Source organism: Salmo salar, chromosome ssa09, assembly GCF_905237065.1.
Source record: "Salmo salar chromosome ssa09, Ssal_v3.1, whole genome shotgun sequence".
Classification (NCBI taxonomy): domain Eukaryota; kingdom Metazoa; phylum Chordata; class Actinopteri; order Salmoniformes; family Salmonidae; genus Salmo; species Salmo salar.
In genome coordinates, this window is record NC_059450.1 from 64878673 (window position 1) to 64895461 (window position 16789).

The window sequence follows — 16789 nt, forward strand, 5'->3', positions numbered from 1 at the left end:
CCTCAACATCAAGTTCTGACAGGACAGCACTATGGGAGATCTTAGTGAATCAGCATAAGTTACTAGCGGGTGAGGTCATATCTAGCCAACCGCTCAGACGAGCTTCAGCTAGCCGTTTTTTACAGTTGTAGCTGGTGCTTTCAAAGTTGGTTACATTATATATCATTTGAAAAGTAATTTCATTACCTTTCATAACCACTTGTCAAACAAAGTTTAAAATGTATCAGGGTTTTCTTTTTGAAGCCATTTATACAGGTAATTCTGATATGTACCCTAGAGGTCAAAGGACAAAGTTCTGTTGACCTGAACATTCTTAAAGTGTATTTGAATCATAGCTATGAATCTAATCTTTCCAGTGATGTATGATTAAAAGGTATAAGTGAGCAATAACTTCTTGTATACTGACGATGTTTGTCATAGGGGAAATTAATGAAAGAAAGTGGAAATTAATGAAAGAAAGTGATAACACAGAAAGCTACCATTGCTGCACTACTATTACACATTTTACAACTCTAGGGACATAGACCTTAAAAACAATCCCTATGAGACATCGTCGGCCCAAGTGAGCCCGACCGTAAATACACATTTACATACTTAGTTCTATATAGGCTACTGAAGGTGAGGACGCATCAATTCAGTCACTAAAGAATATAGCTATTTTCGGAGTGGGGAATTAAAATTTCTGAGTAAAAACTGATAGTGAACTGTCGGTTCATAACGTATGAAACAATTTTCTTACCGATTCATGCACATTTGGATCGGTTTGGCTGACCGATGTACTCTTATCTAAACATTTGAACCGGATACAGTTCAGTATCAGTGAATCATTACATCCCTAGCATTGTGCATTATGAGACGGGAAACTTTTTTACATTTACATTTTAGTCATTTAGCAGACGCTCTTATCCAGAGCGACTTACAGTAGTGAGTGCATACATTTCATACATTTTTTCCCGTACTGGTCCCCCGTGGGAATCGAACCCACAACCCTGGCATTGCAAACACCATGCTCTACCAACTGAGCCACACGGGACCACAAGTCCAAGTTTATAATTTTAAAAGGCTAATTAATCATTAGAAAACCCCTTTGCAATTATGTTAACACAGCTGAAAACTGTTCTGATTAAAGAAGCAATAAAACTGGCCTTCTTTAGACTAGTTGAGTATCTGAAGCATCAGCATTTGTGGGTTCGATTACAGGCTCAAAATGGCCAGAAACAAAGAACTTCCTTCTGAAACTCGTCAGTCTATTCTTGTTCTGAGAAATGAAGGCTATTCCATGCAAGAAATTGCCAAGAAACTGAAGATCTCGTACAACGCTGTGTACTACTCCCTTCACAGAACAACGCAAACTTGCTCTAACCAGAATAAAAAGATGAGTGGGAGGCCCCGGTGCACAACTGAAAACAAACTGTCCTTTCACTTCGTGTCCATATACACTCTATTTCGTTCCAAGACCACACACACAAGTAGAAGATCCCATCTGCGTCCTAAGGACTAACCACAAGCACACCACTCTAGTACGCATCTGGAAAGTGACATGCCGCCACGTCCTCTTGACATACAGTGTGGCTCCTGGATATGTGTGATGTTGCGGTGTACACTGGCTTGTGTGTGTAGATCCTGGACGTGTGTGTGTGTGTCCCGGGAGCGTCCCTTTGTCTGGTCCCTCATCTCTCAAAGAGCCTGCTCGGTGCTGGAGGCAGACATGTCCAGTAGTCTCCAGGCCGCGTCAGGGTTGAGCTCCTCCTGGTCACGACACAGAGACCACACGTACATCATCCTCAACACCTTCTCCGGATCTCCTTCCACCAGGTCTCCCTTGGGACTACGAATCACCATGACCACCTGGGCCTGGAAGGTGATGATCAACACGGGGCCTTGATCCATGAGCTTCCCCATCGCCAAATCTATGTTGTCTATATCTAGGACCTTGGACTGGAACATTAGACCCAGGGCCCTGGCCTGTTGGATGGGGTGGGCTAGCTGACTGTATGTGGCTTCATAGCACCAGTCTTTCAGCATCTCGAGCTCCCCGCGGATCATAGCCTCTAGGATGTTGGGGATGATGTCCTTCTCGCACTGTTTGAGAAAGGAGTCCTTGTCGAAGCTGGGATCTGCCTTTAAGATCTCCGTCAGCACCTGAGACATCTCCGTGGTAGAGAAGAGACCACCTAGTAGATCGGTGACTCTGTCGGTCACGGCTCGAGATGCTCTGGCAAGAGCGTTGTCACTCTCGTCATACTTCATTTTCATCTCAAAGAACCTGTTGAAAACCACGTTGTTGTCTTTAAAGTCCTTCCACTGTGTGTACCACTTAGAATCCTTGTGCAGCACAACACCCACGTCCTCTTCGTTGGCCTCAAACACTCGGTTGTCGCTCTCCCGTCCCTTGGAGAAGAATTCCCTCCTCTTCCTGAGTTGAGAAGGAGCCCTATAAGTTCCATCGTCCACCACATCAATCCCTCTCTTCACTGACTCCAACCCCTGTGAGATGGCCCTGAAGGCGCTGGTCGCTCCCAGCTTCTCTCCCCCCTTGGACACAGACTCAACCGAGTGCCTGGCAGTCTTGGCTGCCTCCTTCACCCCCTCCTTGATTTTCTTCCCCAGGTCTGTACGGGTCACCTCCTCAAGGCCCTCCTTCACAGTTTCAGACAGAGTCCCAAAGGTCTTCTTGAACACCTCAGAGGTCTTAACGGTTTCAGACTCAATGGTTTTAAATTTCCTCCGAGCCTGTTGCAGGGCATCCGACTCCTCTAGCCTCTTGGCCTCCTCTCTGAACTTCTTGATGTTCTCCTTCATCTCCTTGTCCTTCCCAAACTCCTGCCTCAGGTTCTCCACAAACTCCCCGAAAAAGCCTTTACGACTAGGTCGTTCTGACGCATACCGCACCTGCACAGGGACAGCCGGAGACCCACATATCCTGTAGGCATCTCCTCTGTTGAATGAGGAGACGGCAGCACGGGATGGCAGGAGCAGAAGACGTCTTCCGACCAGCTCATAACACCGACACACGGAAGCTGCCATCTTGATCTTGAATAATGACGCACGTGACGTGACCACGTGTAACTCCGCTGAGGTTTTCACTAGTTACCAAAACCACAGTCAAAATTGGTGGTATCATAAACATTTATGAAAACAAAAAATAGGTCTTAGTTTAAGGTTCGGGTTAGGCATACGGTTAGCAGTGTGGTTAGGGTTAACATCAGATTTTAAGAATATAAATTGTAGAAATGGGCAAGGTTTAGCCATAATTTCGACTGTGGCCGTGGTAACTAGGGACGATCCTCCGCTATAGAGACATTAGAGCTTTTAATTTTGAAAAACAACAATTTGTTTTTAGGTTGACATTTGATTTTATAAAATATATGTATGTCCCCCCCCCCTCCTACTGGGTGAGAGATTTCAAGGCTCAGCAGTTTATTCGCTCACCATGTGTTTCTATTGGCTAGTGCATTATTGGTGATCGGAACCCAGTACTTGTCACACTGCATGAGCCCCGTCCCAAAAATTCTGTCATGCCAGACTTTACATTGAGGCGTCTTGGTGTTGTCTGGAGAACCGTAAGGGCATTTAATTGAATGTCGCTGCTCCCGTCGCAGCGTATTTTTTACAACGTCCCATTACTTGTCCCCGACCTTGAGATTTTGGCACTATCCTGAAAAATGGTCTGGGAAGAGAAAAACTTAGCAAAATCGTTATATCGTGCTTCAGTGTATTCCCAAATCCTAAACATGAAATCTCCCCTCTGGCATTAATAAAGTACCTATCATCATCATCATCATCAACAAATGTCTTGGACAATACCATATTCTTTGTATGTGGTCAAGATATGGATTTATATTGTTTCACTCTACATTTTATAGTATTTAGATGACTTTTGAATCTGTGGTACCCTTTGGCACAGTAGTCTTATTGGGGAGAAATTGAACGGAAGACGAATAGCATAACTCATGATTTCTGAAGGGAATGAATGAAGTGCAGCATCTTCACACCTACAATAAACTTTGTGGAAAAGGGGTTTCCCCTATCAAACCTTGTCAGTTGGGAAACCCATTTACAGATTCAGCGGTGACCTTTTCCTATTCATACCTGCCACTTATTGGTCAGTGTCATTATAGAATAGTCCCTGTGCATGTCCTTATTCCAACAGGTCAAATGATGGCTAACTGGTTACATTTGATTGTTGATATTAAGGCACTTGGTATCAGGAAGGAAGAAGGTGGGGGAATTTCTATCCATTATCATGAATGCATCACATCCTGAGGTTTTGTACCTGTTTCCATGAGAGCATGCATATTCCCCTGTAAAAACACTTACATTTTAGTTAGGTATTTATAATTTGATTGCCAAATTCCAGATTTATTTGGACTTGTGGTTACAATGTTCAGAATCACACTAATGCAGAATATGTCACTCCACAACTGTCCACTTTATGCAGCCATTTTAATGAAATGGAGTAGGAAAAAGTGTTCTGGTCAATGATTCAGTTTTTATCCCTCCCTACGAGCTTCTTTCGATTGGGTGCAGGAAAAACTACCCTCAACACAGCCTTTGTTCAGATATTTTTTAAATATCTCTCTGGTCAGATTCAATGGTATTTCAAAACTTAAGGAGCTTCTACTCTCATGGTGGAACCTGATCCCTGTGTCTTTGCACTGAGTCATATTTGCCACACACCCACCACAATAAGCAAAACGTGTCGCCTGTCCACCCTCTGGAACTTCCTTGAATTATGTTTTCCATTCTCGACCTGACTGGAAACCTCGAAGCCCCTCTAGTCCCTAACCGATGATCATTTTTTTTGTTTCAATAGAGTGTCTGAAATTGTCATCTACGGCAACGGAGTGATTTGCTTGCGCTATTTGTTTACAGCCACAGTGGTTGAGTAGTGGTTGCAAACTGGCAATATCTAATATGTCTTTGCACATATGAGTAGCCACACTTATCAATCCATGAAAAGCACAGTGGCATTGTCACTCACTTTCAAAGCATGCACAATATTTAGCCTAATGGAGGCTTTTAAAATCTTCAACGCTGCATGATAGTGTCTTGAAAGTTGTTTTTCCTAAGGCTTGCAATGTTTCTAATAACGGCATTTTCTAAGATGGCAAAACACTTTTACCTTTGGCCTACTGCTGGAGTCTACTACTACTACTTCTGGTGTTTGAATGTCTTATTTCCACATTTATTAGATTCTAAAAGTGGATAACAAACTGACAGTTAATTCAGTCATTAATTGAAATCCACAGGCCATTATTTTGAGTCAATTGTGAATTATATTTGCTTTGATACTGAGCTGAAAGGAAATTTTGAACCTATGTCCAATATCTTATTCACGGACGCAGGCAAAAACAAATTGTTAGTATCACAGAGGAATAATTCCACCATTGAAAAGAACAATAAAGCCTACTGACTGTTTTTTGGAAAAGTGGAAAATGTTCCGTTGTGAAGATTAAAGGTAATTTTCAGAGAAATGCCCTTGCAGTGTTTGAGTGGGAGGTGAAGTATCATCGAGATGTGGTTTCATTCATCATGTCTCGATAAGTAGAAATGCATTTCACACTTTCCATGGATTTACCTTTAATTGGACAAGGGGTTCTCAAACCTTTTGGGGCTGGGAACTCCTTTTGTGATAACACATTCACTCTAATAATCAGAACACAACTTGAGTCAGATAAAAAAAATAGAGTACAAGGAGTCAATGTTTCCTCTGGAAACAATTGTAGCAGTGGGGAGAACCGGTCATGTAGAATTTCTATTTAGAAGGACTGAGAAGCTGATTTACTGCTCCAAATTGAATGAAAAAACATTATGCTGATTCCATTTAAAACTATTTCCACTTCCAGAAATGAGCCCAATAACATATTGTTAAATTATTTTAACCCGTTGGACCATGCATGGTCCATATTATCAGGTATGCTATTAGCAATAAACATTATCACCTGTAGCCCAACTGATGCAGCATTGAGGCTATAAATAAATAGGCAACCCCCTGCTTCATCTGCATTTACCCTATTGGGATAATCACTAGCCAGATCCCAAATGTGATATTTTAACTAGTTAGCATCCTATTGAAGAATTTTGTCCCCCCAAAAACGTGCATAAACACAGTGAATATAATGTAGGCCTACCTGTTGGGGTAACTTTGGGTAAACCACCACCTGGGATCACACGCCCCCTGCCAGTACTTTTTAGTAATTTAGCAGATGCTCTTATCCCTCTTATCCAGAGAAACGTACAGTTAGTTAGTGTGTTCATCTTAAAAGATAGCAAGGTGGGACAACCACCGATCACAGTCATAGTAACTACATTTTTCCTCAAAGTAGCTATCAGAAAAGTCTGACCTAGTAAAGGGGGCGAGGGGGGTAGTCATGTGCGAGTGTTAGTTAATGAAAGGCATACTTTTTTGGGGTGGTGTGTGTACCGTGGGATTATTTAAGATACTTTGAAGAGGTAGGGTTTCCGATGTTTTCAGAAGATGGGCAGGGACTCTGCTATCCTAGCTTCAGGGGGAAGCTGGTTCCACCATTGGGGGGCCAGGACGGAGAAGAGCTTGGACTGTGTTGAGCGGGAGCTGCCCTCCCATAAGGGTGGGAGGGCCAATAGTGCAGAGGTGGCAGAACGGAGTACTCGGGTTGGGGTGTAGGGTTTGTGCATAGCCTGAAGGAAGTGAAGGGCAGTTCCTCTTGCTGCTCCATAGGTAAGTACCATGGTCTTGTAATGGAACCCCCCCCCCCCCACCCCCACCCCTCCAATCTCCCCTATGCACTCATGGTGAATTGCAGAGTGGTCATGTGCTTAACCATGCCATTGCCACTGGTAAATGTGGACGGTTCAATCATCTTCAAAGTGCACCTTGGCAGAAATATTTTTTCATGTTACATATTTTTTGGGGTGTAGCTGCATTCATTTTGCTGTGGCGTTGTGCCACATATAAATGACTGCAGCGGAAACACTGCAAGTAGTTTTACTATGACTTTGGCAGTGCATGTGGCTGGACAAACTAATTCTCGGGCTCTGGGAAGGAACATTTTAAAGTCAGCCTCTTGGCATCGGAGCAAAAAAATATCCGTTTTCAATCTAATTATCTGCAATTCGACACAATTTGTCATGTGGCAGAGATTTGTTTTTGTTGCAGCTTTGAAGATAATATCCTGCAATTCTACACATTTTACCATGAGGCAGAGAACTTTGCAGTTTTAAAGCTGAAATTACAGTGTATCTACACTGAACAAAAATGTTTCATGAGCTGAAATAGAAAATCCCTGAAATGTTCCATATACACAAAAAGTGTATTTATCTCAAATTTTGTGCATATACAGTACCAGTCAAAAGTGTGGACACACCTACTCATGAATGTAAACAAATATAAACAAATGTAAACAAATACAGGGATGTAAACAAATACAGTACTCGTCAAAAGTTAATTTTTACTATTTTCTACATTGTAGAATAATAGCGTAGACATGAAAACTATGAAATAACACATATGGAATCATGTTGTAACCAAATAAGTGTTAAACAAATCAAAATATATTTCAAACTTGAGATTCTTCAAAGTAGATTCTTGATGACAGCTTTGCACACTCTTGGCATTCTCTCAACCAGCTTCACGAGGTAGTCACCAGGAATGCATTTCACTTAACAGGTGTGCCTTGTTAAAAGTTAATTTGTGGAATTTCTTTCCCAATAAGAAGAAGAGACTTGCTTGGGCAAGAAACATAAGCAGTGGACGTTAGACCAGTGGAAATCTGACCTTCGGTCTGATGAGTCCAAATTTGAGATTTTTGGTTCCAACCGCCATGTCTTTGTGAGACGCAGAGCAGGTGAACAGATGATCTATGCATGTGTGGTTCCCACCGTGAAGCATTGAGGAGGTGGTGTGATGTTTGGGGCTGCTTAGCTGGTGACACTGTCTGTGATTTATTTAGAATTCAAGGCACACTTAACCAGTATGGCTATCACAGAATTCTGCAGCGATACGCTATCCCATCTGGTTTGCGCGTAGTGGGACTATCATTTGTTTTTCAACAGGACAATGACCCAACACACCTCCAGGCTGTGTAAGGGCTATTTGACCAAGAAGGAGAGTGATGGAGTGCTGCATCAGATGACCTGGCCTCCACAATCCCCAACCTCAACCCAAATGAGATGGTTTGGGATGAGCAGAGTGAAGGAAAATCAGCCAACAAGTGCTCAGCATATGTGGGAACTCCTTCAAGACTGTTGGAAAAGCATTCTAGGTGAAGCTGGTTGAGAGAATGCCAAGAGTGTGCAAAGCTGTCATCAAGGCAAAGGGTGTTATTTCATAGTTTTGATGTCTTCACTATTATTCTACAATGTAGAAAATAGTAAAAATAAACGTCTGACTTGTACTGTATTTGTTTACATCCCTATTAGTCATCCAGACCGAAACCATTGATGAAGGCTTGAAATAATATTTTTTTGAGTAACCTATATTATCTGGTTCAGAGAAGGACATTCTGTGTATGTGAGCATAACTTCTGTCACTAACATGGCTTTTCAGGAGAATGAGAAATCTGCTGATAATTTAATTGGAATTCCAACTCTTGATACATGTCCTAAACAAAACCCGCCTTCGAGTCAGAAACTCAGTTACCTTAACCCAGGTATTAGACAACATTGTACCATGAAACATTTTCAAACCGTTAATCAGGCTAAAATGCTCTGGGACCCTCGTTCCAAGCCTAGAGGAATATTGGGAGGTCATCTGAATATTCGTAGCATTATTTCTAATAGTAAACAGGTAGAACATTTTTTGAATGACTCTCACCTAGATTTTTTGAAGAAATCTTCTCCTATTTCTGCCTTTAATGTCCCTGGATATTCCATGTTCAGGAGGGACAGGGGAGAGGGCAGAGGGTGTGGATTGCTTATGTACATGAAAGAAACTTTAAATGCAATCGAATCATATGGAAACATGCCAATGACATTGAATGTATGGGGCTGAATGTCGTCCTATCCCCTCATATGTCTCGCACTATTATTCGATGTGTTGGTGACCCAACACTGGTGGAAATTTACTGACCTATAAGCATTCTTCCAGTGCAATCAAAAGTAGCTGAAAGATGGGTGGCTGATCATCTGACTGATCACCTCATTCAGGGCAACTCCATACATCAAATGCAATTTGGATTTTAAAAATGTCTTTGATACTGTAAATCATGAGGTTCTCCTATCCAAACTATCCTCCCTTAATATGTCCACTGAAGTCATTAGTTGGATGTATTCCTATCTGACAAACAGAAGTCAAAAGGTTTGTTCGATGGACACTCAGTCAGACTCTCTTTACTATAACATTGGGGTCCCACAAGGGTCAATATTAGGCCCCCTTCTGTTTACCATCTACAGTTGAAGTCTGAAGTTTACATACACTTAGGTTGGAGTCATTAAAACTCACTCAACAAATTCTTGTTAACAAACTATAGTTTTGGCAAGTCAGTTAGGACATCTACTTTGTGCATGACACAAGTTATTTTTCCAACAATTGTTTACAGACAGATTATTTCACTTATAATTCAGTGTATCACAATTCCAGTGGGTCAGAAGTTTACATACACTAAGTTGACTGTGCCTTTAAACGGCATGGACAATTCCAGAAAATGTCATGGCTTTAGAAGCTTTTGATAGGCTAATTGACATCATTTGAGTCAATTGGAGGTGTACCTGTGGATGTATTTCAAGGCCTACCTTCAAACTCAGTGCCTCTTTGCTTGACATCATGGGAAAATCTAAAGAAATCAGCCAAGACCTCAGAAAGAAAATTGTAGACATCCACAAGTCTGGTTCATCCTTGGGAGCAATTTCCAAACAGGTGAAGGTACCACGTTCATCTGTACAAACAATAGTACGCAAGTATAAACACCATGGGACCACGCTGCCATCATACTGCTCAGGAAGGAGACTCGTTCTATCTCCTAGAGATGAACGTACTTTGGTGAGAAAAGTGAAAATCAATCCCAGAACAACAGCAAAGGACCTTGACCTCGACATAACCTGAAAGGCTGCTCAGCAAGGAAGAAGCCACTGCTCCAAAAACGCCATAAAAAAAGCCAGACTACGGTTTGCAACTGCACATGGGGACAAAGATTGTACTTTTTGGAGAAATGTCCTCTGGTCTGATGAAACAATAAATAGAACTGTTTGGCCATAATGACCATCGTTATGTTTGGAGGAAAAAGGGGGAGGCTTGCAAGGCCGAAGAACACCGTCCCAAACGTGAAGCACGGGGTGGCAGCATGATGTTGTGGGGGTGCTTTGGTGCAGGAGGGACTGGTGCACTTCACAAAATAGATGGCAACATGAAGGAAAAGTAGGTGGATATATTGAAGCAACATCTCAAGACATCAGTCAGGAAGTTAAAGCTTGGTTGCAAATGGGTCTTCCAAATGGACAATGACCCCAAGCATACTTCCATAGTTGTGGCAAAATGGCTCAAGGACAACAAAGTCAAGGTATTGGAGTGGCCATCACAAAGCCCTGACCTCAATGCTATAGAAAATTTGTGAGCAGAACTGAAAAGCGTGTGCGAGCAAGGAGGCTTACAAACCTGACTCAGTTACACCAGCTCTGTCAGGAGGAATGGGACAAAATTCACCCAACTTACTGTGGGAAGCTTGTGGAAAGGCAATGCTACCAAATACTAATTGAGTGTATGTAAACTTATGAACCATTGGGAATGTGATGAAAGAAATAAAAGCTTAAATAAATAATTCTCTATACTATTGTTCTGACATTTCACATTCTTAAAATGAAGTGGTGATCCTAACTGACCTAGGACAGGGAATCTTTACTAGGATTAAATGTCAGTAACTAAGTTTAAATGTATTTGGCTAAGGTGTTTGTAAACTTCCGAATTCACCTGTATATGAATGATCTCCCACTTGCTTGCCCACAAGGTAACATGCAGATGTATGCAGACGATACAGTTCTGCATGTACACTCATAAAATAGACAATTGGTTATTAACAGGTTAACTGAAGCTGTGGTACATGTTTCTAAATGGATGACTAATTCTTGCCTGCATTTAAATATCGACAAGACTGTTTGTATGTACTTCACTAAGAAATCCGTTGATTCTTCCCAATGAGTTGTTCTTGTTAATGGGGAGAATCTGAAAGCTGTATCTTGGTGTCATTTTGGAATCCAACTTGATATTTAAGGTTCTCCCATCTCCACCGAGGAACTCTGGAGCTCTGTCAAGTGACCATTGGGTTCTTGGTCACCTCTTTGACCAAGGCCCTTTTCCCCCGATTGCTCAGTTTGGCCGGGCGGCCACCTCTTAGAAGAGTCTTGGTGGTTCCAAACTTCTTTCATTTAAGAATGTTGGAGGCCACTGTGTTCTTGGTGACCTTCAATGCTGCAAAAGAAAAAAGTACCCTTCCCCAGATCTGTGCCTATTCCTTTGACCTCATAGCTTGGTTTGCACTGTATGTTAATTTTGGGGGAATACAAGAAGTATTGAATATAAAAATGGTTAATTTGTGGAAAACTGTGGATACCAATGACATTGTGAGCCTTCCAGGCCCGTGTTTCCCAGTGTTAAAAACCTACTGTAAAATTGTAGATTGTGGTGGTGCTTGAATGCAAATAGCGTGACTTTTCCACATGTAGTCTTCAATGGTGGACTGCGACAGAGCAGGTAAATGTTGAAGTGGAACGCAAAAATGTGCTGAGAAGTTACTAGGCTGGCAAGATCCACTGGCCCAACATGTTTTTACTGACTATCGCGTCATACCCTGATTACATTGTATTGTATTAGACCCTATAAACTTATTCCACGGATCCCTTCGCTAAAATGTGTTTAATCTGTTATTTTGAGAGAGAAAATAATTATATCTGGCCTCGGACCCGACTTTAAGAACCCCTGAATAAGACAATAGGATATCACACATTGATGACTGAAGTTTAGTCAGTGCTGATCATTTAGTTCAGGGGTGTCAAACTCATTCCATGGACGGGTTAATTAATGTCTGCTGGTTTTTGGTTTTTCCTTTCAATTAAGACTTAGACCACCAGGTGAGGAGAGTTCCTTACTAATTAGTGACCTTATTTCGTCAATCAAGTTCAAGGGAGGAGCGAAAACCCGCAGACACTCGGCCCTCCGTGGAATGAGTTTGACAAGTGACTTAGGTAGTGGGGTTGTCATGATTGATGCCTCTTTGTTGAAGCGCAATAAAACATTTACATGCGCACAATATTCCAGATAGTAGCTAATATCCCGCTTAAGGTCTTATTCGGGATAAGCTGTTTAAATACACCGTTTGAGATCCTGCTCATGAATATCCATGAATAAACAGAATATTCCTCATTTAAAGTGTCAATATGTAACTTTTTGGGCGACCCGGCCAAATTGAGTTATTGATATATCAGTCTACTTGAAACCAAGTCTAGGAAGCGGTAGATCTGGTCTATGTGCACTATTACTATGCTTCCCGTTAAGTTTTGTTTTTGCGTCTTTTACTTTCAGTTTTGTACACCAACTTCAATCAGCAAATACAACAATATTTTTGGTTAAGGAAAATATGTTTCACAGCAGTTTAGATGGTACAATGATTCTCTACACAATACTAGCTTATTTTACCACATAAACTGGAATTAGGCTAACTATTAGTTTTAGCAACCAGGAAATGGTGGAGCGATTTCTGAATAGTGCAACTTCAAGTTCATATGGGTTAAATGGAAAAGTAACTGAAATATACTGACTGTAGGCTTAAAACCTGTCACATGTAGCGTAATATAATATTAACTCCTGCTGAATTATGCATTTCTTGCAGTGAAATTATACAACAAATGTTCATTTTGACTCGGGAACAGGAGTGTAAAAATATGATTTCTTTCAGGATCTCTTGAGAAAATGAGAATGCACATGCAATGTGTTATCTTTCAAACTGCAAGCAGACAGTATTTCAACCACATAAAATATGCAACCAAGACGAACTGAAGTCTTATCAAAAATGTGTTTCTTGTTTGGTCTCAGCTTTTCCAAACTGGTCAAACTGACGACATTTGGAAATTTTACACAGGACCAATCTTTCCACTGTTTCTCCCCGGTCCCTAAACAAAAGAGGGAACTTTACCGGTGTTAACTATACTGAACAAAAATATAAATGCAACATGTAAATTATTGGTCCCATGTTTCATAAAATGAAATAAAGGATCCCCGAAATTTTCCATACGGACAAAAAGCGTACTAAGCTCAAATTTTGTGCACAAATTTGTTTACATCCCTGTTAGTGAGTATTTCTTCATTGCCAAGTTAATCCATTCACCTGACAGGTGTGGCATATCAATAAGCTGAATAAACAGCATGATCATTACAAAAATAAACCTTGTGCTGGGGCCAATAAAATACCACTCTAAAGTGTGCAGTTTTGACACAAAACACAATGCCACAGAGTGTGAAATTGGCATGCTGACTGCAGGAATGTCCACGAGAGCTGTTGCCAGAAATTTGAATGTTCATTTCTCTAGCATAAGCTGCCTCCAACGTTGTTTTAAAGAATGTGTCAGTACGGCCTCACAACCGCAGACCACGTGTAACCATGCCAGGCCAGGACCTCCACATCGGACTTCTTCACCTGCGGGATCATCTGAGACCAGCCACCCAGTCAGCTGATGAAACTGTGGTTTGCACATCCGAAGAATTTCTGCAGAAACTGTCAGAAACTGTCTCAGGAAAGCTCATCTGAGTACTCGTTGTCCTCAACAGGGTCTTGACCTTACTGCAGTTCGGCGTTGTAACCGACTTCAGTGGACAAATGCTCACCTTCGATGGCCACTGGCACACTGGAGAAGTGTGCTCTTCACAGGATTAATCCCAGTATCAACTGTACCAGACAGATGGCAGACAGCATGTGATGTCGTGTGGGGGAGAGGTTTACTGGTGTCAATGATGTGAACAGAGTGCCCCATGGTGGCGGTGGGGTTATGATATGGGCAGGCATAAGCTACGGACAATGAACACAATTTAATTTTGTCAATGGCATTTTGAATACACAGAGATACCATGACGAGATCCTGAGGCCCATTGTCATGCCATTCATCCACCACCATCACCTCATGTTTCAGCATGATACTGCACAAAATTCCTGGAAGCTGAAAATGTCCCAGTTCTTCAATGGCCTGCATACTCAGCAGACATGTTACCCATTGAGCATGGTTGGGATGCTCTGGATCAAATCAAATCAAATTGTATTTGTCACATGCGCCGAATACAATGGATGTAGACATTACACTGAAATGCTTACTTACAAGCCCTAACCAAAAATGCAGTAGAAAAAATTAAAGAATAATACATAGAAAGAATTTAAGAACAAGAAATTAAAATAACAAATAATTAACGAGCAGCAGTAAAATAACAATAGCGAGGCTATATTCAGGCGGTACCGGTACAGAGTCAATCTGCGGGGGCATCGGTTAGTTGAGGTAATTGAGGTAATATGCACAGTTGAATTCGGAAGTTTACATACACTTAGGTTGGAGTCAATAAAACTCGTTTTTCAACCACTCCACAAATTTCCTGTTAACAAACTATAGTTTTGGCAAGTCGGTTAGGACATCTACTTTGTGCATGACACAAGTAATTTTTCCTACAATTGTTTACAGTTATTTCCAAATGCCTGAAGGTACCACGTCCATCTGTACAAACAATAGTACGCAAGTATAAACACCATGGGACCAGGCAGCCGTCATACCGCTCAGGAAAGAGACGCGTTCTGTCTCCTAGAGATGAACGTACTTTGGTGCGAAAAGTGCTTTGTGATTCCCAATCCAATACCTCGACTTTGTTGTCCTTAAGCAATTTTTCCACAACTTTGGAAGTATGCTTGGGGTCATTGTCCATTTGGAAGACCCATTTGCAACCAAGCTTTAACTTCCTGACTAATGTCTTGAGATGTTGCTTCAATATATCCACATAATGTTCCATCCTCATGATGCCATCTATTTTGTGAAGTGCACCAGTCCCTCCTGCAGCAAAACACCCCTACAACATGATGCTGTCACCCCCATTCTTCATGGTTGGGATGGTGTTCTTCGACTTGCAAGCCTTCCCCTTTTCCCTCCAAACATAACAATGGTCATTATGGCCAAACAGTTCTATTTATTGTTTCATCAGACCCGAGGACATTTCTCCAAAAAGTACGATCTTTGTCCCCATGTGCAGTTGCAAACCGTAGTCTGGCTTGTTTATGGCGTTTTTGGAGCAGTGGCTTCTTTCTTGCTGAGCGGCCTTTCAGGTTATGTCGATATAGGACTCGTTTTACTGTGGATGTATATACTTTTGTACCAGTTTCATCCAGCATCTTCACAAGGTCCTTTGCTGTTGTTCTGGGATTGATTTGCACTATTCGCACCAAAGTACGTTCATCTCTAGGAGACAGAACGTGTCCCATGGTGTTCATACTTGCGTACTATTGTTTGTACAGATGCACGTGGTACCTTCAGGCGTTTGGAAATTGCTCCCAAGGATGAACCAGACTTGTGGAGGTCTACAATTTTTTCTGAGGTATTGGTTGATTTATTTTGATTTTCCCATCTCAAGCAAAAAGGCACTGAGTTTGAAGGTAGGCCTTGAAATACATTCCACAAGTACACCTCCAATTGACTCAAATGATGTCAATTAGCCTGTCAGAAGCTTCTAAAGCCATGACATCACTTTCTGAAATTTTCAAAGCTGTTTAAAGGCACAGTCAACTTAGTGTATGTAAACTTCTGACCCACTGGAATTGTGATGCAGTGAGTTATAAGTGAAATAATCTGTCTGTAAACAATTGTTGGAAAAATTACTTGAAGCAGCAAACTTTGTGGAAATGTATATTTGTGTCATTTTCAAAACTATTGGCAACGACTGTAGATAACAACAGAGAGTTGCAGCAGTGTAAAAGAGGGGAGAGGGGGCCATGCAAATAGTCTGGGACACCATTTGATCAGATGTTCAGGAGTCTTATGGCTTGGGGGTAGAAGCTGTTTAGAAGCCTCTTGGACCTAGATTTGGCGCTCCGGTACCGCTTTCCATGCGGTAGCAGAGAGAACAGTCTATGACTAGGGTGGCTGGAGTCTTTGACAATTTTTAGGGCCTTCCTCTGACACAGCCTGGTATAGAGGTCCTGGATGGCAGGAAGCTTTGCCCCAGTGCTGTACTGGTGCGTACGCACTACAATCTGTAGTGCCTTGCGGTCGAAGGCCGAGCAGTTCCCATACCAGGTAGTGATGCAACCAGTCAGGATGCTCTCAATGGTGCAGCTGTCGAACCTTTTGAGGATCTGAGGACCGATGCGAAATCTTTTCAGTCTCCTGAGGGGGAATAGGTTTGTCGTGCCCTCTTCACGACTGTCTTGGTGTGCTTGGACCATGTTAGTTTGTTGGTGATGTGGACACCAAGGAACTTGAAACTCTCAGCCTGCCCCGTCGATGAGAATGGGGGCTTGCTCGGTCCTCCTTTTCCTGTAGTCCACAATCATCTCCTTTGTCTTGATCACGTTGAGGGATAAGTTGTTGTCCTGGCACCACACTGCCAGGTCTCTTACCTCCTCCCTATAGGCTGTCTCGTCATTGTCGGTGATCAGGCCTACCCCTGTTGTGTCATTGGCAAACGTAATGATGGGGTTGGAGTCATGCATGGCCATGCAGTCATGAGTGAACAGAGAGTACAGGAGGGGACTGAGCACGCAGCCCTGAGGGGCCCCCGTGTTGAGGATCAGCGTGGCGGATGTGTTGTTACCTACCTTTACCACCTGGGGACGGCCCATCAGGAAGTCCAGGA

At 42.2% G+C, this 16789-nt stretch overlaps 1 protein-coding gene across 1 annotated transcript; it reads right to left on the bottom strand.

Moving 5' to 3' along the window:
• Positions 1-1142: 1142 nt before the first annotated feature.
• LOC106611622 (mitochondrial import inner membrane translocase subunit TIM44-like) lies at positions 1143-3158 on the bottom strand. Its single transcript, XM_045723881.1, has one exon. It carries the CDS (start codon positions 3025-3027, stop codon positions 1678-1680), a length of 1350 nt encoding a protein of 449 aa, XP_045579837.1. The 5' UTR covers positions 3028-3158; the 3' UTR covers positions 1143-1677.
• Between the last annotated feature and the right edge of the window lie 13631 nt (positions 3159-16789).

What these genes read in the sequence shown, in the direction of transcription:
- LOC106611622 (XM_045723881.1), bottom strand. Translation starts at nt 3,027, where the DNA reads ATGGCAGCTTCCGTGTGTCGGTGTTATGAGCTGGTCGGAAGACGTCTT.